The sequence below is a fragment of the Scylla paramamosain genome, chromosome 7 (assembly GCF_035594125.1).
Source record: "Scylla paramamosain isolate STU-SP2022 chromosome 7, ASM3559412v1, whole genome shotgun sequence".
Classification (NCBI taxonomy): Eukaryota; Metazoa; Arthropoda; class Malacostraca; order Decapoda; family Portunidae; genus Scylla; species Scylla paramamosain.
This window is the reverse complement of record NC_087157.1, coordinates 23809988-23833179: the sequence shown is the minus strand read 5'-3', so window position 1 is coordinate 23833179 and position 23192 is coordinate 23809988. Positions and strand designations below refer to the sequence as shown.

The 23192-nt window shown below is 42.6% G+C and overlaps 1 protein-coding gene across 1 annotated transcript in view; it reads left to right on the top strand.

The window, feature by feature from the left end:
- LOC135102244 (organic cation transporter protein-like) overlaps positions 1–23192 on the top strand; it is a 125839-nt gene that overhangs the window by 11944 nt on the left and 90703 nt on the right. Inside the window, exon 5 of the mRNA XM_064007124.1 lies at positions 12296–12399. Within this exon, the coding sequence (XP_063863194.1) occupies positions 12296–12399 (104 nt within the window). The remainder of the gene's footprint in view (positions 1–12295; positions 12400–23192) is intronic.

Below are 23192 nucleotides of genomic sequence, written 5' to 3'. Positions count from 1 at the left end.
ACGTACATAGTGAAGACTACTGCCACTGCTCCTATGGCAACAAAGCTCCAACTGATCACTAATGCTACTATGTACAAAGTCCTTAATGCTACTCTTAACATAGCCCAGAGTGTACTCAGTGCCAGGGTCCACTGTGTCATCCTGAAGGGCACACTGAGCAAGGCTGTCTGCCTCTTCATTAAGCGGGATACCCACATGAGAGACTATCCAGGGGAAGTAGACCGTGCCACCAGCACCTTCTAGGGCGTGGATGAGATCAAGACATTTATTAACTAGATCACAGTCCATGGGGGAGGTAGACTGGAGAGCATACAGTGCAGCCTGACTGTCAACAAAGAATACATCCTTAGAGAGAGGTGCCACAATATGGAGTGCCTCCAAAACAGCATACAGTTCTGCCCTAGTGGAGGACATGTGTGCAGGGAGCTGCCTGGAAGCCTCAGTGTCAGTGTGGTGATTGGCAGAAATGTAGTTGCAGATGAACAGGCCACATATGGACCTGCTGCCATTGACTGAACCATCACAATAAACATGAATAGCCTGAATGTGGGGATACTTGGACAATTTAGTCATGAACATGTCTTGCAGCACATGAGGGGACCAGTCCCTCTTGGGTTGATGCAGTGAGTGAATATCAACACTGACATGGTGAGGGTTCCAGATGGGTTGGAGCGGTGCCATAACAACGTTAATACAGGTCTCGGCTATACTACACTTGTAAGAACTCAAAAGATCTTCCTGAGGTATAGAGTTGCAGGAGTCTGAGGATCACGATACAGGGGGGTCAGTGATCCCTTCAGGGAGTCAGAGCCCGTGCATAGCATCCAACCAACAGTACAACAAGTAATTTCCTGTATCTTACAATAATACTCAGCAGGTGCAGTTCAGCTCTGAAGACCTCAATCCGAGCAGTCCTTGGGCATCCCAAAATTATTCTCATGGCTTCATTCTGAACAAGTTCCAGGGAACGGAGCTGGGTGGCACTAAACTGTATTAAAATAGGGGCTGCATAGTCAATGAGGGACCGTACGACAGATATATAGAACATCCTTTGACTGGAATGCCAGCCCCCAGGCCCATGTTTGCTAGCAGACGAAGTGGCGCTAGCCATGGTAGACAGAGGTCTCGAACATAGTGTACAGCACGGAGTGACTTCCTGAAACTCAGCTGTACACCCAGGTACTTGTGTGTATGAACTCTAGGGATGGGAACATTATTTACAGTGGGCGGTCGAGAGACCTTCCCTTTGGCCTGAAATTTGGTTTTACGTTCATTAATTACAAATCCCATTTGAACACACAATGCTGCTAGTTGTGACAGAGCTAACTGGAGAATCCTGGGTGTGAGGGCATTGGAAGAGTATGTCATCAGCATAAATGAGGACCTGGGTACCCTGTGGGAACAACGCGCAATTTTGTCCATTAAAACGTTGAAAAGCATTGGACTAAGGACTCCACCCTGTGGTGTTCCAAGCTCAAAGACTTCCTCAGAGAAGACTGTACCTTGAAACCAAACCTGTGCTGTTCTATTGTACAAATAGTACCTGATCCATCCTAATAATCTACCTTTGACACCTTTGAGAATGAGTTCTTCCATAATAACATCTTTGTTGGCCCTGTCGAAGGCACCCTTGAGATCAACAAAAGCTCTGCAGGTAGCATCCTTATTTATAAGGCACTCAACAAAACAATGACTTGTGGAATGACCTTTTAGGGAGCCATGTACATTGCCAGAGAGTACATGGCCCACCTTATATATAAGCCTGTTCAATATTACTCATTCCATCATCTTACACAGACAGCTGGTGAGAGAAATGGGGCGAAAGGTGCTATCACCTTTGGGGATTGGGATGATAATGGCTGTTTTCCAGGAGTGGGGAAGCTTGCCTGCAGTGAGAGACATGTTAAATAGGTCTAAGACAGGGTTATCTACCTTTACCTCCAGGAGGGCATTGAGGATGTCATAAGTGATGCCATCCTTGCCAGGAGCTGTTGACTTGCCCAATTTAACTCCTGAGAGAAGTTCATCATGTGTGATAGGCACACAGGTGTCATCTGGCGAAAAAACACTGTGGCGATTCAACTCCATCCTTTGTGGTCTTTGCCTGTCGAGTACCTCCTGATGTTCCACAGGAAGGCCAGAGAAGGATGAGGCTTCCTTCCACTGCAGGATGAGCTCTCGTGCCCTGCCGGCAGGATCAGGGTCACACACCTGCCACCTGGGCTTGCCCTGGACACTGTTAACGTGGTGCCACACCTCCCAGAGGGACTGGGTCCTGCGCACCCAGTCCAGGAAGGAGACCCTGTACTTCTTTCTTTCCTGCTGCCTCAGATCCGTGAGGTGTCAAGCCACAGTAACCATAGCATCCCATGACTCTGTGTCTGCTGGGTTAAGCTGCTAACATCTCTGGTTTTGAGCATCTGTTGGCAGTTCAGGATCACAGGGTCGGTAGCATAAGTCCAGTGGTGTGGAGTGTGGATCCTTGCTAGAGCCTTTGGAGTCACGATGAATCCCTTGATGATGTGTAGCAGTCCATCGTACAGTGCCTCTGCATCGGCGAAGGAGCCCTTCACGGCAGAGTACCACACTACCACATGGACAACGAGGCCCGCCATCCTGGATGGTGGCACCGTCAGGCACTTCCTGGGCACTGCCAGGGTGGACTGCACCGGGAAGGTCATCTCCAGAGCGAAGTGGTCACTCAACAAAGACCTAACAAGAAGGGTTTCAGCAGTATATGTTGGCATATTGATAAGGGCTACACAGTCAAATCTGCCTCCTTGTACATGTGTGGGTGCATGTTCCCCAGAGAGCACTACTGTATCTGCGGTGTCAAGGAAAGCCTTCCAGCGCACACCATTAGCATTGGTGGTGAGATGGCTTCCTAATTCCTTATGCCTGGCATTAAGGTCACCCATGATAACAGTCTGCTCCTCAAGGACATAATCAGGAAAATTTGCAACATTTAAGGCACCAGCATGAATGTACGTGTTTACAAAGTAAATAACTTCACCCAAGGTGTACAAGCAAACAGTAATAAATTCAATTCCCTCGGTGACCCCCATTTCCCTGAAAGTAACTGGAATCCCATGTCTAATGTAAGTAGCCATCCCCAACTACTGCCGTCACCACAACTGAAGGTGTGGGAGGCATAACCCCGCAGCTTAGGCACCTGTGGCCCTACCTCCTGTAAGGCAATAATGTCAGGCTTATGGAGAAGGGCGTGAGAGTGTAAGTCAGTAAAGCGAGTATGTAGACCATTGACATTCCATGTTAAAGTCCAGAAAGTCTTACCGTTCATTGTGATGGTGTTGTACCCGGGTCTTTAGGTCGTCCATGTCCCTTGTCAGGCGAGACATCTGCTCCACCAGAGTCTGCAGGGTTCACATCACATATCCCTGGTCTGGCTCGGGGCTGACAGTCAGGACTGGAGGGAGGGCGGAGCAGCACCTCTTCCTGCGGGTGACCAACGTCTATTCACCGGCGGCATCCCCATCACGGTCTGCCTCAGGTGACTTGTCCTCTGAGACAGGGGAAGCAGGAGCCATCCCCGAGGGGCCCCAGGGTTGTCGCGTGGCTCCCATGACTGGCTTGGTGGGGGCAGCCTTCCTCAGAGAGGGTGCAGCGGTACCCGCATGCTGCCCTGCAGTATTGTTCTCTGCCTGGGGTGGGTCACACACATTCTGCAGGCACATGTCACTGTCTCCCTGGTCCTGGTTAGTATCACTGACTGGACACGGGGTGGGGGCCACAGGGGGGCGTCCCAACAGGCACTGTTTGTTGCTGCTTCTTCTTAAAAGTGGCAAAATGATTACTGAGGACAGAAACCATTTCAGAAAGATTGTCCACTTTAGCAGCTAGTGCGTCCACCACTGCCATGAGGTACTGGGTGGAGTTTGTGGCAGGCAGCTCCTGAGTGCCCCCAAGCTGGAGCACTGTTGTGGCAGATGCAGAAGGCACTGTAACAGTGTGCTGCAACAGAGGCAGGAACATGGCAGGTGTGGCAGAAGTGCCAGTGGTGGAGCAGGAAGGCTGGGGCAGATGAGGGGCAGTAGACAAGAATGAAGGCCTATTCGTCCAAGTGTTGGTCTGAGGAGGTGGAGCCCGGCAAAACACAAGTCTGAGCCAAGTCACCTCATCAATGGCAGGCTCCCTGTGGGGCCGAGGCCTGACAATGCAGAGGGTGGAGTGGGCGTTGTGATCGCGCCCCCAGTTGCAGCAGCAAGGAGGGATTTTGGTGCCCTCCTTGATCTTGTCCAGGCACTGTACTGACTTGTGGGAACCAGCACAGTACATACACCGAGGAGCAGACTGGCAACGCCACTCCTTGTGGCCCCAGCGACTGCAGTGGCGACGTAGGTCCGGCTCTGGCGTGTACCACTCCACACGCCAATGTCGAAGGCCCAGGAGATGCACTTCACTGGGCACCTTCCCAGTCACCACACCCAACAGTTGAGGCCTTGGCTTCTGCCCCACCATCCTCCTCTTGAGGCCATGAAAGCCAGCTGGCACCTCAATAAGGTTAACATTAATGTAGGTCGATACACCATATATGATGACCGTGTGAGTGCCCTCCTCATCAGGGCACTCCACTCCATAACAACGCCCATGAAGCCTTCACTCACTAGGGTGGTGTAAAAGGAGGATTCAGAGCTCACCATGATGTACAGCTGGTTCCTTCCCTCCTTGTAGAGCGGCTGCAGGTCCGGGTGTTGTTTAACCAAGGCTGCAAACCAGCTGAACAATTCAATGGTGATCTTTCCATGGCCAGGGGGGAACAGCAGGCGGTGTCTTTGTCTGGAGTCTGGGGCAGGAGCAGAGGCGTGCCTAAGTGAAGGCTGGTTGGTAGTGGCAGTATTCTGTTGACTGCCTTGGGTAAATAGTGCAGGACGAGGATTCTCAACAATGTCCATGTCTTCCAGGGAAGCTAAGCTGTCTTCCACCATGAGAAGATCCTCAGTAGGCATGGTGCTTTGTCCTGCTGGGACAAGCACATGCCGACCACTCTTTGTTAAGAGGCCTGGGTAGGGTCGCTTGCTCTTGTCGTCTAAACTATCAAGGCTTCCTATTTGTGGTTGACAAATCGAGCCTAGACCTCCCTCATTAGCCACTGAGTAGGCGTGATCACTCAAAATCACTTCAGATTTCCACTTTAGAGGGCAGCCACTCATGTAAACAAGTGGAGCGGAAAAATCTGCATCCTTCCGACACAGCGGGCAGGATGCAACTGTAGTTACAGAGAGGATAGAAGCCATAGCAGGGTAGTTCGGAAATCAAAGCCTAAGCCAACAGCAAAAGTTTCACCAAAATCCCTAAAAGAGGGTGACCAAGACTCAGTAAAGAAAGCCAAAAGATCACTAGTAGAGCGGCCTCGACGGAACCCATACTGATGGTCAGTTAGAAGGTTGTGAAGTGATAGATGTTTAAGAGTCTTCCTGTTGAGGATAGATTAAAAACTTTAGATAGGCAGGAAATTAAAGCAATAGGACGATAGTTTGAGGGATTAGAACGGTCACCCTTTTTAGGAACAGGTTGAATGTAGGCAAATTTCCAGCAAGAAGGAAAGATAGATGTTGATAGATAGAATTGGGAGAGTTTGACTAGGCAAGGACTAGCATGGAGACACAGTTTCAGAGAACAATAGGAGGGACCTCGCCAGGTCCATAAGCCTTCCGAGGATTTAGGCCAGCAAGAGCATGGAAAACATCACAGCAAAGGATCTTAATGGGCAGCAGGAAATAGTCAGAGGGTGGACGAGTGGGGAACAAGCCCTGAATCATCCAAGCTTCTTAGCAAAGGTTTGAGCGAAGAGTTCAGCTTTAGAAATAGATGAGATGGCAGTAGTGCCATCAGGTTGAAATAAAGGAGAGAAAGATGAAGAAGCAAAGTTATTGGAGAAGTTTTTGGCTAAGTGCCAAAAGTCACGAGGGAAGTTAGATCTTGAAAGATTTTGACACTTTCTGTTAATAAAGAACAGACACTTGTTTAGGTCATGTTGATACAGGTTGGTCTGGTTGGACAAAGCCTTTGTTAATTTGTACTGTACATGAAATTAATGGATCAGGCTTGACCACTTTTATATTTATGTGTATGTACATACATAGACCTTATTTATCAATATGATATAGAAATAATTTTTGATATGTAAAAAGAAAAAAAAAAAATCTTTCTTGAAGGGGGTATTAATGCCAACCCTGCTTTTAGATACACCAAAAACATAAATATAAAGTGAGAGAGAAGTACTATCAGAAGACTCTAACGTGATATAAAAAAAAAAAGTGCGTGAAAAAGCTGAAAAATGACGAACTATTTTGACAGTACAGAGGTGTTAAGCCTCGGGTAAAGAATCTCTCTCTCTCTCTCTCTCTCTAAAGGAGGAACCAATGGAGGAGGGAGGAAGGGAGGGAGAAGTGAGATCACATGGTGGGGAGAGAAGAGGGAAGGATGGACGTGCTCAGGAGCGGGGAGTGGAGAAAGAAGCAAGTGGAACAGAGGAGAGAGAGAGAGAGAGAGAGAGAGAGAGAGAGAGTGGGGAGAGGGTTGGAATGTCTCATGGGAAACCTTCGCCTTTACCACGTTAAGCAGAATTGATCTAGTTTTGCGTTTTCATTAGACTTATACTACGTTAGTTTTCCTGATGGCATCCCCTTCCCTCCTTACCAACAAACTTGGGAACATGTGGGATTTTTTTTTTTTTTTTTTTTTTGTGTGTGTGTTGGGAGGAAGCAGCAAATAATTCACTGATTTATGATTAAAAACTCAGTACTGGGCTGTATTGGGCTCTTAAAAATCTTGTTCACCAATGCATGCTTCCTGAGAAACTCCTCCAACCTTCTAGTTCTTCCAGAATAATGGCAAGATCGACCAATGACACAGCACTCCCATCATCACACGTAGGAGCTATAACTGAAGTGACCGGCTCTGATACGTAATAATATAACGCAGTGCATATTCGAACTCACGTGGTGCTTCTTTCCAAGACAGATACCAAACCATATCAAATCATTTACTTGAACTCCAGAATTCCTTTTCTTTAATACTGAATGCTGAATCCCAAATTCACTGTGTGTTCAGTGCATTTATAACGTGCATGGTTTGATGTTATGATCCAATCTGCGCAATCCAGAATTTATTCCTTGGCCAATAAAATAAATAAATAAATAAAATAAAATAGCTTGATTAGTATTCAGTAATATTTATAAGTATACAAGTGCATGCATTATGTCTGCTTGCCTGTGAATTCTTCTGTTTATGAAGTAAAACATACAATTATCAACTGGTCATCAGCTGGGTGTCATGGCCGGCCGAGACCTGCGTATCTCAGAATTATTGAGAAGAAATACGGGTAAATTTGCAGTTTCAACCAATGTAGACACCATGATTTCTTCTTCGTGATGATGCCTTGCAACTTGCGTGCAATGGAGGCGTGATATACATGTCTCAGCATATACTGATTACGAGAGAATTGATGGATTTGTGTGATTCTCGATCGCACAAAACACCGCTGCTAACCACTGTATCGGTTAAGATACTGCCAACCACTTGTTTTGATTTAATATCCGCTGCCATTACTTGTGTAAATTAGTTTAGTCTGCACACCGCTTGTACTAGTTGTTCTGGTTTGATAGTGACTGTTGACTGTGTGTTGAGATGATGATAACAGCAACAGATGTGGTGGCTCGTTGGAGTTCTCCGATGATGTTGGTATGATAGGTAGCGTGGAGTTGGATTGCGTGGGTAGTGGTTAGATTATTGTTTATGTGCGAATAAAGGAAAACACACAATACGTATCACCTTTCTTCTTTTAATGATAGGGGTGATGTACACTTAGACGTCGAGATACAGTACACGTGTGATCTTGAGAGAGACTGATATGACGGAAGTGGCTTGATAGTTGGCTCTGAATGACTGTTCTGTGATGGCTGCCGTGAATGCTCTCTTTCTCTGAACTCAAGCTACACACAGAGGTCTGTCTTATTTATGTAACACAATTGGATCAGGATCGGAAAAGAGCTGACCAATAATAGAGATGAGAATCATAGACCGGAACTGGAGAATTTGAGCCAATGAGATGTGATCTTAATTTGGACCAATGACCTACGAGGAAGTGGAAACAAATATTCTCTCAAGAGATCCAGCGAGAAATGTAGGGAAGGTGCAGAAGCTCCTTTGGGAGTGAGAAAAGAGAAAAGTTTAAAAATAGAACTAGACTCACCACTTGGAGACACTGAACACGTGGATCACACATGAAATGATGAATATATACAATAATAATAGTGATAACGATGATACGAGTGATACACCAATACTCCCCCTCGACCCCCCCCCCTAACCTACTGGATCCCCTCCATACGGTAAACTAACCTAACCGAACATTTTGTAACCTAACCGGGGTGGTTCGCCTCCCTGGAAACCCCCACAAGGCAAAGTAACCAAACATTTTGTAGCCTAACCGGGAAAGCTTGCCCCCCTCCTGGAACCCCCTATAAGGTAAACTAAGTATTAATTTCCGACAGGGTGAAATGGCTAGAAATGCTCCAAACAATGAGATGCAAACCCAACGAAGGGCTATAGTTACGTATAATGTATTGGTTGAAACAACAATAAAACGGAAATATGATATTGCTGTTGTAAATATGCTTCACAGACGCCTCGTTTTGCTTATCCATATTCCCGCATTCCCCCATATCCCCCAAGTTTGTTGGGTTGCAGGGAAGGAGGTACTTCTTCCCCACTTTATGTTTACGTTTTAGGGGTATCTAAAGGTACACGCGAAAGAATGGAAGAGAATAGACCAGTAATAAGGCCGGAAGAGGATTCTAGATAATTATCTTGTAGATTTATTGGTATTCCTCTTCGGGGCACGTGTCACAAGCCAGGGGCTGTCAGTCAGTGCGTGACGTCAGCTGGCTCATCCCCTCTCAGTTTGTGCCCTGTACCCACGATGGAAGGTTACTATGTTGATTTTAACCTCGACCTGATGGAATTTCATCACTAGTTCGCAGGAAAAAAAACTAACGATTTGTTTTATTTGTGCGCACTACAGATCCATTCTACAGTAAAAGAAAAATGTTGGTGGCCACGGGGATTGCCGGGGTTAGGAATGTTCATTATTTAGGAAATTTCTCCAAAAGTGAACGCATTTTTGCTTAGCTTAGCTAGTGTGGCTGATTTTTCCTTTCCTTCTTCAGAGTCCTTCTAAATTACCCAGAGGTCTCCAAGCGTGCTGGTGATGAGAAGGGAGATGCAAATGAGAGGTGATGATGGTTGTTTGCATTTCTACCAATTTCTTTGTGAACTCTTAGTGGAGTCTAAGGAGTGTCATCTGTTATTTAAAGTAAAAAAATAAAATAAATAAATAAAAATTCCAATTCTTTAAAAGTCATTAGGAAGATCCTGTATTTCACGAGAGAGAGAGAGAGAGAGAGAGAGAGAGAGAGAGAGAGAGAGAGAGAGAGAGAGAGAGAGAGAGAGAGAGAGAGAGAGAGAGATTCCACTGGTGTCATTCCTTAGTGGGCAGGAAAATGCACTTGAGCTTTGTAATCCCTAGGTATGGCAGCTAGTAACTTGATATAGCATCTTCTACCATTACATAGTACGTGTAACCCTTTATCCTTTATGAGGTGTCATTATGCCTAATCGTTGTCTTTAGGTGCATTGTACGTAACCATAAATTGTCACGATCCCGGTTATCTTTCCAAAAAAAGTGGATGGTACACTGATCCCAAAAAGTTTTAAAGGTCTGGATTTTCAAAGGTCTCGAATGCCTACCCGACCTATCCAAAATCGTCAGCTATTAAATCCTCTCACAAAACTCTTACCTTGGCACAACACGTAAGAATCACCTAAATGCCAGAGCAGTGCTGAGGTAGAAAACACAATTATTCTATATAATAACAGAATATATTAATAATAATATTAATTTACAAGTAAACTGAGGTAATACACATTAAAGGAAATTCGGGAACAAATTTCTACCCTAGACTAACACAGGGTAATTCCCACACTCAATCACAATATGTTTTCCTTTACTCAGGCTCTTATATCGCCTCCCTTATTGCTTAAAGGTTATACACATCAATATATGACATTCCCGTCGCTTCACAAAGTATTAGAACCCTTTAACTCTTACACAGGCCGCTGGAATATTTTCCCCAGCTGCAGGAATTTCCCCAGACGCTGTCATCGCGTCCTCAAACGACAATTCCCGTATTTCACCTCCTCAAACCTCCCAAGACATCACCGCCACCGCCACAGTTCACCTTTAACACCACAACACCGTCTCCAAAGACACCAATAATGTCACAACACCACCACAACCCCAACCACAAAATGGCTGCCTCTCACCCAACTCCATCCCATCAGCGTTACATCACTGACACAACTCACCAACCAAATTTTAGCGAACAAAAACTCTTGGTACCGCAAAAGACTCCCCAATCTGATCCTGGATACCAGGGTTATACCACCACATCGCCAATACTTTCACACGCCCGCTCAATCACCACAACACCACCCAAATTTATCCCGTGAGAATGCTGCTCCTTGTTCTCCCTCTGGGCCTCTTTGTGTCCTAAAATTCTGATGACTCAGATATGAGAGGCAGACACATATCGCCCCTCGCCTCAACACATTTCATCTCAAATACACCTTTTCCCATATATATATATATATATATATATATATATATATATATATATATATATATATATATATATATATATATATATATATATATATATATAACTTAAATTATGAAGAGAATAATGCTACATGATGTGAAATGAGTAAATAAGCCTTATACTAACTTATAACTAAGAATAAAGGTATGTACAGGGAGAAAACGGAACAAGGGGGGACACTAAGAAAACGTGTTCCTTTTCAGGATAAACTTGGCAAATAACATGACAAAATAAAGACAAAATGATTGAAAACCAAACACTTCCTCAGCTTCGATAAGGAATAGTTATATTTAGCACTGGGTGTAGATATAATCACAGCAGTACCATGCCATGATTATCTTTTTAACGTATTATTGAGTTTGCATCGCTCAGGAAGTATAAATTTGGAACCGTATAGTTTTCCTCTCTACTGTATCATTCAGGAGCAGACAAAAGCACAGAAGAGCAGTACAAAACGTAACTCAGATCTATTAAATACCAAGAAGTCTGAAAACGTCAAACTAAAGGTTCATCAAGATACAAAGAGACGTATGTACATGTTGGTGGGATGAGTAAATGCAGCTGTAAGAGTAAAAAAAATGTTATTTTAGGGAACTCAGAAAGGTTTAAAGAGAAGCAGAGTATTTGGAAACCGAACATGGGGAAAGAAGTGAAGTTTATTTAGTAAAACCTTGGTCTCTGAAACACTTAGGTTATGTGAAGGTGGTAGAAGTGAGCTTTTTAGAGTGATTCATAAAACTGCTGAAATATGATTATAGGTGAACAAGTTTGAGGAATGTAGCCGCACCGGCAGGTCTTCATTAGCTCTCATGTGATCTGTTTTACTGATCACACTCATCATCGTAGACTCGTGGAAAGGCAGTTCTCTCTCTCTGACATTTATTGATGAGGTAGGCACGACCGTAAGAACTGCGAACAAGTTCTCGGTCTCAGTTTCTTATAAAATAACATTATACACTGATATTAAACACCTTCAACATATTACAGTATTCATTAACAATACATACAATCAACTTGGCACTATGACAATCAGTTTTTACTACAAAATTAAAGTATTTACCTTGGTCACCATCCTGCCCGTCTTTGTCTGAGCCTGACGTGGCCATGAGTGATCCCGCAGGTGACCAGTGGGTTAACCACACTCTACTAACAAGTGAGCATCGGTTATGGTGCTTAATATAGCATTGAATACTGATATTGACACATATTACACGTCTTCATGCAAACAGAAAACTATTGAACATTTCACTTATGATTAATGAGGAATAATGACATGAGGTACATACGCTTTACGCTTTACGTACAGTAACAAAGAATGACTCATTAAGAGGGCTTGAAGAGATTGTTATTTAATGTACGGTTTGAACACACACACACACGCACACACACTCACTTTACCACCATTATTACTGCTACTACTACTGCATTCATGACAACAGAACGTACACTGGGGAGAAAATACTGTGCAGAAAGCTCCTTCAGGTTGTTTAATTTTGCATACAAGTTGAAACTTTTCTGTGATAAATCTAAGTAGGTTTAAAATTTCTGGCCCTGTTTTCCGATGTCATACTTATACCTCCCTTATTCATAACATACTAACTTTTTCCTTCTAGTTCTTGCTGGTGTGTGGGCGAACCTATTTGGCCCCCCTCCACCAATCACTCTACATGATTGGCAGTAGCATTGGCGCCATCTTCGGCGGCATCCTGTCAGACAAGTATGGCCTTTTAGGTATTTAATTGGCGCCTTCTCTTCTTTCCTTCCTTAAGTGAATCAACTCCAGACACATTAAGGTGCATTAAGGAAGGTGGCGATGAGACTACATAATGAGATATTTTCAAGTTATAATTCAGTGTCGAACGTGTGAGGTGTCATAATCTTCCATCATTTTATTTCATGTGTATTGATAACGTTGGTAAACTGGTAATTTCCAACACGACACACTATCTGATCCTACACACTAAGAGTAAGAACTAAACATGCCAGTCCAGTATGTGCCGCCTTCCCATTGTGCACCACTAGCAAATTAGCAACGTCTTTCAGCAACAGTGTGTCAGGATAGGGCGTGAAGTGTGTAGCGAAAGCCTGCATGTAGCACCTTGTTCGGTGGCATCATGCAAGGAAAAATTCCACCATATGATGGTATTTTGGTTCATTGCCATGAAAACAACGTGAAGACTGTATTAGATAGGCAGTGTTTCGGCTTCAGTCTGATGAAACCTAGCTGGTGGGTATTTAAGAACATTTGAGAAAATTAAGTGTGTTTGTGGTTGTGTTTTGTGGTTGTGAGAAAACACAGGTTGAAACAGGAAATCTTTATTTACTGTTCGTCGAAGCATTAGAGAAATAGAGATTTGCTTCAGTTTGTATTTTCTCACCACCATAATCCACGCACTTGTCTAACTAATACAATGATATATATAAGGCGATGGGTTTGACCTGCTTGACTGTCACAGTTCTGCTGTTGTGAAGCGAATGTTCTATTCGGGAGACAGTGAGACGAGTATTATCAATGCTGTGAAGAGATGAACATCAAAAGAAGCATTATTAGAGTAAGGGGGTGAATATTAAGGAGAGAATTATTGATACAGTAAAAGGAGGAAATGTGGAGGACTTCATCTTCTCATATTCCACCTTTTGGAGAGAGATTATTTGTGAACGAGATATCAATCACCCAATGAACAAACGAGTAAGACATCACGGCCCGTATACATAAAAATCCCTAAAAGACTTAAATTTATTCCCAGCTAAAAGTAAATGCTAAAAGTGTATCCAAGAAAAATATAAAAGTTTTTTAAGTTACTTTTAGCTAAGAGTAAGTAAAATCTAAACTTGCTATACGTGCTATGTTTAGCACTTATGAAAGACCATAACCATTATTTTTTTGCACTTGAATGTCAATGCAATACATAAAAGTATTTAATGTTAATTTATATTTCACTTTTCGATAAAAAAAAAAGAACTGGAGTTTTGACATGTATTGTGAATTTAATTATGTGTCTTTTCAGTTCTCACAAGGGTTTAGAATTCTAGCTCCTCGGAGCTCCACTCACTTGACCACTGAAGAAAAGACCAGCAGAGTTGCCTGGTGTGCTACCCAAAGAAAAAGTATCATACAGTTTATTGGTAATGTGTCCCTCACAGAGAACGCAGCAATCTTAACCACTCACTCCTTGAAGTTTATGCTATTTAGGAGTGAATTGCTGGTCTTCTAGGCCTTGCGATATTATCAGTTGAATATAAGTGATCATATAGGGCGAATTCTTTGCATTTTTCTGATGGAAGGAAAGAGACAGGCAGACACATTGGTTATTCTTATTTAATAGTTGTTACATTTAAAGAACAGACATATAGTAATATGCCATATCCTGGTTAAGATATTCCGGGTCAAAATGATGCCTGATGTTAGCTAATATGACTATGGTCTCACCATTTTTAATTGAACGTTTAGGCATTGTCCTTTCCAGGGATTCCCCAGCCTGCAGCGCTACCAAACCTTGCACTGGACCAATTATTAGATTAGAGCCTATGTGTCACTGATTACCTCGCTCCCCACACACCTCTCTCTCTCTCTCTCTCTCTCTCTCTCTCTCTCTCTCTCTCTCTCTCTCTCTCTCTCTCTCTCTCTCTTTGCATATACAATATACATTTCATGCAAATTTATTTCTATCAAAGATCTGTGCTTGCCTAGGAATCATTAGTATTTGAGAAAAATCTGTCTCTCAGTCAATCAAGCTGCCTGCCTCCTTCTTCCCCACCCCTACTCTCTCTCTCTCTCTCTCTCTCTCTCTCTCTCTCTCTCTCTCTCTCATGAATTTCGTTTAAATGTGATAGGTTTTCTTTTAGATATGATATTTCCCTTAAACTGTGATGTTATATTTCTATTCTTTAGTTTTGACTTTTTTCCACACCACCATCAAGATAAAAGTCAAGGCACAATGGTGGGTTTTGCTGTTCAGGCAACAACTATTGAGGGATCAAGTAATGACCCCTTATTAGCCTATTCTTCCTAAAAGATACTTATTTACTGAGTAACTAAGCTCTTTTCTCGGCTGTGGAGGTGACGAGAGCGAGCAGGAGAGGTAGCATCCATCCTGGTGGCTGGCGGCGTGAGAGAAAGTGACCATGGATTAACACGATCACCCTGACCGTGTGACCTCACTTGGTCATCCATGGAAACATGACAACGCCTGGAGGAAACGTTGCCAAGTATTATGGTGATTAAAAAAGAGAGAGAAAAAAAAAAGAAGTATCATAAAGAAAAAAGAAATATTACACTAACTTGCCTTTTTTTTTTTTTTAGAACGTCACAGTGTATATATATTACAACACCATTTAATTTTGAAGTAGGAAGTACCTGACATGAGGTATGTCTTGGAATTATGTGTGGCATTGCTGCAGGCCACGGGGATCCCCGGAAAGGACAACGCCTAAACACTCAATTCAAAATGGTCAGATCATAGTAAAACTTGCTGCATGGTACTGTACATATGGCAGTTATGAAATGAAGTGTCAGAGCGTCTCTTTGCTAGTATTTTCACACTGTTTCCGTGTTTTGGGTGCATTCATCTCTTAGGTATCCCTATTTATTTTCCTATTATGTTTAGATAGACTGCAAGTATTATAATATAACGAAATATGGTCTATTATTTGCGATTATGGAATGGAGCAAGGGGAAACTGTGATGCAGGGAGCAGGTCTAGCAGCTCTCCAGGTCACAAGTCATTCATAGGGGTGAGACATGAGGTCCCTTTCCCCGCTGTTCAGATTCAGCCATGTTAAGGCAATGTTCTATCATGTGTACTGGTTCTTCAGATCTGTCCTATTTCATCACCTGTGCAAATACAAGCTACTCTGCAGAATATTTTAGTGTGAATTGGTTTTATCAGTCATGACTTCACACCGCATTATGGCATCGTATCTGAAGACAATGTTGTGTTGGGAGTCGTGGCCTAAGACAGGAAGGCCATTCAGACACCTTTACCTGCCTTGCCGGAATGCCATACGCCACTGGAAGGCTTGACTGTTCCACGCTCATTGTAAGCAAATGTTACTATTCTCATAATCTGAAACAATTCACGCCACACAGTTTTAATAATGGTTTTCACTCATGACTGACTTGTATGCAGATAATTTTGTATGTTCGAGATTTTATTGATAATAATACACGCACATCGGCTTGTTTTCACTTAACATGTTTGCATCGCTGCCCGCGAATGGCTGTGTCTTTCGCTCCATCCCGCTCCCCGCCCACAATTCTGGCAAGCTCTTAGTGCCCTTACACACGAGGACACTAGTGTCCGCCACCGGTGTCGGACACTAGTTGCCTCCCATATTATCAAATGGAGCCTTTCACACGAGGCAACAGCTGTGTCCCAAGCAGACAACTTCCGGGCAACAGATATTTCGGTGTCTCGCTCCCGCAACACGTGGCGGACACTGACGGTTGCCGCCACTCACTGCAAAGCATTGTTTTAAATGGAAGCTTTCACACGTAGCCACCAGTGTCCGCCACCGCTGCCCACTGGCCAGCTTCTCATGCTCAGTTTGACACCCACCATCATCCCATGATGGAAGGAGACGGCCTATCAAGGACAATTTCGAAGATGGTGGAGGAGAAGCTGAACACGGAGGACCTCATTTGTGAAATAGAAAAACTACCAGCACTATGGGACCCATCTTGTGAGGGATATGCAAATAAGATAGAAAAGCAGAACTACTGGAATGCAATAATGGTGATACTCATTCCTGATTTTGAAGAGAAACCCCTCTCAGAAAAGAAAGAAATACGTAAGTCCTTTATGTGTCCTTTATGTGTTTCCCGCCATTCTTCCGACTGAGGTGTGTGAGTGGCTCACTAGTTGCCAGACGGTGTCTTGAGCAAGGACACTAGTGTCCGACACCGGTGGCGTACACTAGTGTCCTCGTGTGTAAGAGCACTTATAGTCCGATAGCAGGGCCATGAAATCTTGCACTGAGAGAGGGCAATCGTTTTATTGCATTTTTTTTATTGATCTTGGTCTCTAATTCAATTTTTGGGTGGATGTGAGCTTCACACCTGCTTGCCATTTTCAGAAAACGAGATGGTTGCCAAAAAAAGGTCGATTTAAAAACCTTTCATAATTTCTGTTCTGAGCCCACAAATACAAGGTTTTTTTTGTAGTCTATATGTATGTTTTCGTGCAAGAAATCCAATTATGGCATTGGCTTAATGATTTCAAGCCATCCCAATGAAAATACACCAAAATGGTGGGCAAAATTACATAAAAATGATATTTTTCTGCATTTTATTGTGACTAAATCTTGATGTATACTTACTTGACCATATTTTCTTATGTAAAACATTAGAATACAAAGCAAACGTGATAACTGGAAATCACAATTCTCCACACAATAAAGACAACACACCTGCTTCAGTAATAGAACAGTAATGCGAGATACAGTTTGTGAATCTCAACTTCTACATTGAACATAAAACGGTAAAACATCTGGAATCTCACTAATATTGATGATAGCATACAAAGTTACAATCCCTTCAAGACTAGACCGAGCATTACTCAAATGGACTTACAAACAGACATATAGAAAAAAGAAAACATGCAAATACTAGACATATATTTACTTAGAAATATTGTTGCCATTATCTACCGTTTTCCGTTTCCTTAACTCATTGTTGGAATCACAATGCACAATTACTATCCTAACAGTCTTCCTCCATATCTCCATCATCTTTCTAGTTAAATGGGTTGTGGCACACACCACTAGAAACACCACAAGCGCAGAAGATGGTGCATGGTAGCTGACGGCTCATGCAACCACATTTGACCCCTCGGCATTCATTCTCTGAATCACAGCCACAGCTTACTAGCTTCAGGACGTTCTCAGGTGCATAAGCTGTTCCCTGTCTCATGTTCCGTGGAATAAGACATTTGTTGACATGATCAGTTTCCCACCCAAAATGTAATGGATCCATTGTTGGGGGTTCTCCTCTCAGAGCCTCTTGCCAAATTGTCACTCGGAGGTGAGCTCGTAAAACATTCTCATGGAATGCTTCTGTGCTCAGTGGTAGACTGCATAGTTTTGGTGCAGAAGAAGTCTTACCAGTCTTCTGAATCCACACATGCTGCCTACACTCTGTCATAGATGAGCATTTTTTTACACCATAACATGCTACCATGAACTCCTTTGCTTGTTCTGTCACCTGTGTCACCCTAGGCACCACATTTCCAAGTAGATCCAGTCTGTATCTTTTAGATGCAACAGTTAAAGCAGTGGCTTTGTCAATACCATATGTTGCGGCTACAGAGTCGCATCCAGAGATAGTATGAACAGCAAGTAGATCTGGCACAATGACGCTGTGCTTGATATTCGTAGCCTTAATGTCTACACAACAACGCCCATAAACTGGTGACTGCATGTAGATAGTGGACTGGAAAGAAGAGGTTCCATAAAACAACAGCAACACAAACATGTCGGTGTCATCTACTAATGCAAGCACACATGCATCCGGATTGGTCCCAATTGTCACAACTTGTTGAGCAATGATGCTGTCAGCTTCATATTTTGAGGCAAGGTCCATACTCAGCGATTTTTGTCCCTTGTGCACCTGTGTGGGGATGGATTTCTTTCCTGTGGCAGTGAGGACATGGGAGTCTATGACCGCCTTGAGGAATGTGTCATCAGTCAGGATCTCCTGGCAGAGAAGCTTGTTGAGCTGGACCTTGTTTATGTAGCTCTTCAAAACTGCATCCCGAGATGGAAATGGAATCTGCAGGGTGAGCTGATAGACTCATGCTGTCGTTCTTCTTGATTTCTTTGTGCTGCTCTTAATAGAGTAGTCATTATATCTATCATGCTCTTGAAAGACCAGTAAAGTTGCGATGGCAGGAAGTGCTATGATCTCATCACCTAAGTGTTCACTGATCTTTTTCACCAAGGTTTGCCTTGAATGGTCACTGCCTCCGTTGTCAGAATATAGAGTTTCTACTTCAGTCAATGTCCAACTTTTTCTTGTCATCACCAATGGCTCCAAGTGTGTCTACCAGAGCTTGGTGATCAACAGTATTATAGCCACTACTAGAGCTGTCACTTCTGGATCGTGGGATATTGTGAAATCGCTTACAGCATTTTCGGTAATATCTCGCATCAAGAGCATGAAGGTCGGACAAACCTGCACCCAGGATAAGATCACAAACTCCATGACCTAACTGATCGCCACGCTCTGTATAGATATCAAGGAGTTTCTGCTTGTAGTCTTGTTCATTTGCCAATTTATCAGTTCTAGCCAATGAGGTTGCTCTTCTATACTTCAAGGGAACTTTCCAGTTTGCTCCACTGAACATGGTGTGACATCACAACAGAATAAACAGTGTTCCGTGAAATCAAAGACAACACCACCTCCACTAGACCACAATCGTTTTTGTTTTGGTGTCGGACACACTAGCAGGCACACATTCACGTTTCTTAACAGACGCTAAGTTGGAGGGTGACAACGTGAAATGCAGTTTTTATGACATGTTATGGAAGCATCATCAGAGAGATCAGCTAGATGTACTGGCAATCCATTACCACGAACTAGGCTTGCAGAGAAGACTGATTGAAGACGCTTAGACCTGATGAGCTTTCCCTTGCCACATTTGTAGACATCTCTGAAGAAACATGTTCCACCCTCCATCTTTGGTGTTACTTATCATAGCTATCTGAAAAAGAGACGTTGTCATTAGATACATCAACAAATAAATGAATAAAAAAACTACAATAAATGAATAATTCTCATCAAGAAAACGTGCTTAACAAAGCATGCTTCAACATTTTATCATAAAAAAATGCAGATTTATTTATTTATTTTTTATTTATTTATTTATTTATTTATTTATTTTTATTTATTTTTTTTTTTTTTGTAATTTTGCCCAACGTTTAGGTGTATTTTCAATAGGATGGCTTGAAACCAATAAACCAATGCCAGAATTGGATTCCTTGCACCCGAAAACATACTTATAGATTACAAAAACCTTGTATTTGTTGGCTCAGAACAGAAATTATGAAGTTTTTTTTTTTATCGACTTTTCGGCGGCCATCTTGTTTTCTGGAAAAAAAATCTCACCCATCCAGAAATTTAATTAGAGACTAATTCCTATCAAAAAAATACAATAAAATGATTGCCCTCTCTCACTGCAAGGTTCAGCCTGAAAATGGAGCTCTGCGACCGAACTATTAGAAAGCTTGCGGCCTTGGGTAGTTATGAGGTTCCGAAGCTCCCAGGAGACCTGCAGGAAAGAAATGCTTCGGAAAATGCCTGTTTCCGAGGCATTTGCGAAGAACAGAAAAAGACGCTTTATGTACAGTACATGAGGCAAGTTCAGATTCGAACCTGCCGCGGGAATGTCAACACAGCAATGTTGGGGGCAGTTTGGCCAAACCAAGGTAAGAGAGAGACAGCTCTGTCAGGCTAATTGGATGACAGTAGTTTTTGCTTAGTGCAAAATGATTTTCAGAATTTGCTTGTCCATGCAAGCAGCTGTGGAGATGGTTGAGTTGGACTGAATACAATTAGCTTTGTTAAATGCCACTCCCTACAAGCACCTATGAGATGACATGGCTAATTAAGTTAGGTTGAATTCAGAAGGATTTGTTAAGTTGTACTTGGTTAGGTTATGCTAGGTTAGGTTACATTAGGTTAGGTTAACACCCTAGTAGGGGGGGGGATCCAGGAGGAGGGGCGCAGCCCCACTGGCTAGGTTAACGTCCTAGCCGGGGAGGAGGTCTAGGGGTTAGGATATGTTGAGGAGATTCGAAATATTAGGATGAATTTCCTTAGATTTTTTAACACCCTTATTTCTCGTATTTTCACCTCCCCCCCCCCAAAAAAAAAAAAAAACGATTCATCACAGGCCCCCAAGCTTGTTTGAGGGGTTAGGGGCAGTTGGAGGTGAATTGGGGGAGGGGGGTGGACGTCTTATCAAGCAATACCTTACTCACAGCAAGAGACTATGAGACTCAGGGTGTCTGAGTGAGGTTATTAAGTTGAATGCAGAAAATAAGTTAATTTCCAGTTACTTGGACTGTGTGGTGACAGGTTAAGTTAGTTTGACACACACACACACACACACACACACACACACACACACACACACACACACACACACACACACACACACACACACACACACACACACACACTTGCCAAAACACAATTTAAAATAGATTTTGGTGTCATGAGCTACAATTGCATTCCACAGTTAGCTTTATTTTGTGCCTTCTTTATTTATTCTGCTTCCTAATCTCTGGATGCAGCAATTCTTATATGTGTGACAGTGGGGAATCCTGCAGCTGATATAACGTGTTTGTCTCATTAAAGAGAGAGAGAGAGAGAGAGAGAGAGAGAGAGAGAGAGAGAGAGAGAGAGAGAGAGAGAGAGAGAGAATAAATCTGAAGATGCTGTGTAGTGCGTGAGTCTCAAGGGTTTTGGCTAATGGTTGGCTGCTTTGTAGCGAAGTTATGGCCTTAATCTCATCTTACTCCCTACAGTGTGCTCCCTAGTGCATCCCTCAAGTTCTATCACATGTAGAATGTCACCAAGGGCAGACAGAACATTAAATCAGCTGAGCATAACTATACTCTTGTAGGATGCCTCTCCTTTGCCAAAATTTGAGATGTTCGGCTGTCATCCTGTTGCTTAATTACTGCATCCAGAGATTAAGAAACAGAATATATAAATAAGGCACAAAATAAAGCTAACTGTGGAATGGAATTGTAGCTCATGACACCAAAAATCTACTTTAAATTGTGTTTTGGCAAGTGTGTGTGTGTGTGTGTGTGTGTGTGTGTGTGTGTGTGTGTGTGTGTGTGTGTCAAACTAATTTTAGGTGCTTAGGAGAATCCCTCATCAGTTCTAGCTACTAAAAGTCTTTCAGGTATTAAAAGTGATTATGTATTACTTTTAAAGAACTTTTAGTAGTAAAAGTAGTTTTAACTTGTTAAAAATGCTTATGTATACAGGCTATGCAGGACACAAGGAAAGCAGTGATCCTCAGTCTCAGGGTTTGAGGGGAAAGTGTTAGCTAAGTGAAGCCTTTTGTAATGTGCAAGGTAGTCATGTCATTCGCTGTATGTACATAATTATGTAGCTGTACAAATTCAGTCAGTATGTTAATACTCTGCGTATCTTTAACCACTTAATAGGTTATTATTCTTGGTCTTGGCCAGTTATAGGATGTGAAAGCAACATGTAATATTTATTTGTATTTTTAACCACTGGAAAGCTTACTATTTTTTGTCCACTTGTATGTAACATGATAAAGGAGGGGAGAGGAGGAATGTCCTGTGCATAGTCTGACTGGCTGAAAAATATCAGGACGATAGTAACGATTATTGTGGTTGCTTGTGTTTTGTACTAATAATAGTTTTCAGGATATATTCACTATGTAGGAATTGTAGCCACACCAGCAGGTCTTCATTATCTCTCAGGTGATCTGATTTGCTGATCACACCCATCATTGTAGGGTCGAGGAAAGGCAGTTCTCTCTCTAACATTTATTGGTGAGGTAGGCATGACCGTAAGAACTGCAAACAAGTTCTCGGTCTCAATTTCTTATAAAATAACATTATACACTGATATCAAACACTTTCAATATATTACTCTGTTCATTAACATTACATGCAATGAACTTGGCACTGTGACGATCAATTTTTACTACAAAATTAAAGTATTTACCTCAGTCACCTTACTGCCTGTCTTTTTCTGAGTTTGACTTGGCTGTGAGTGATGTCCACAGGTGACCAGTGGGTTAACCACACTCTACTAATAAGTGAGCATCGGCCTTGGTGCTTCATATAGCATTGAGTACTGATACTCACATATATTACATGTCTCTTCATGCAAGTAGAAAACTATTGAACATTTTACACACGATTACTGAAGAATGACGTGAGGTACATACACTTTACATGCAATAATTTGGCTCCCCTAAATTGTGTAACAATTTACCTTAAATTAACATTAGTATGTACTTTAAAAACTAGGATCAGCACATAATATGTTTTGTTACACTGGCTCCTTGGTAGGTATGCTCCAGTCTATTATTATGCATCACCTTCTAATGCAATACTAGACTATGTATTGGCCTCTCTGTGATGGTCCTGTTAGCCTTTGTGTGTCTTCCCTGATTGTCAAGATTACAGTCTGACACCAGGACCTTAACCTTTCTTACTAGGCCATCATGATCAGGAGATGCTTCTTTTATTCTTCCCAGTTTCCACTGGTTCCTTGCTACATTCTGATCCCTGATGATAACTATGTCATCTACACTGAGATTCCTCTTTGGTGTCGTCCACTTATTTTGAAGTTGTAGAAATTGCACATACTACTCTACCTGGACCAGAACTGGTTGGCTATGTATTGTGCTCTGCACCATCTCTTTATGCAATACAGGTCCTTCTTAATAAAAATGCTTGGAGGAGGCAGTAGTACCTTTGTTTTCAGTTAACAAATTACTGGGTGTCAGTGGTGTA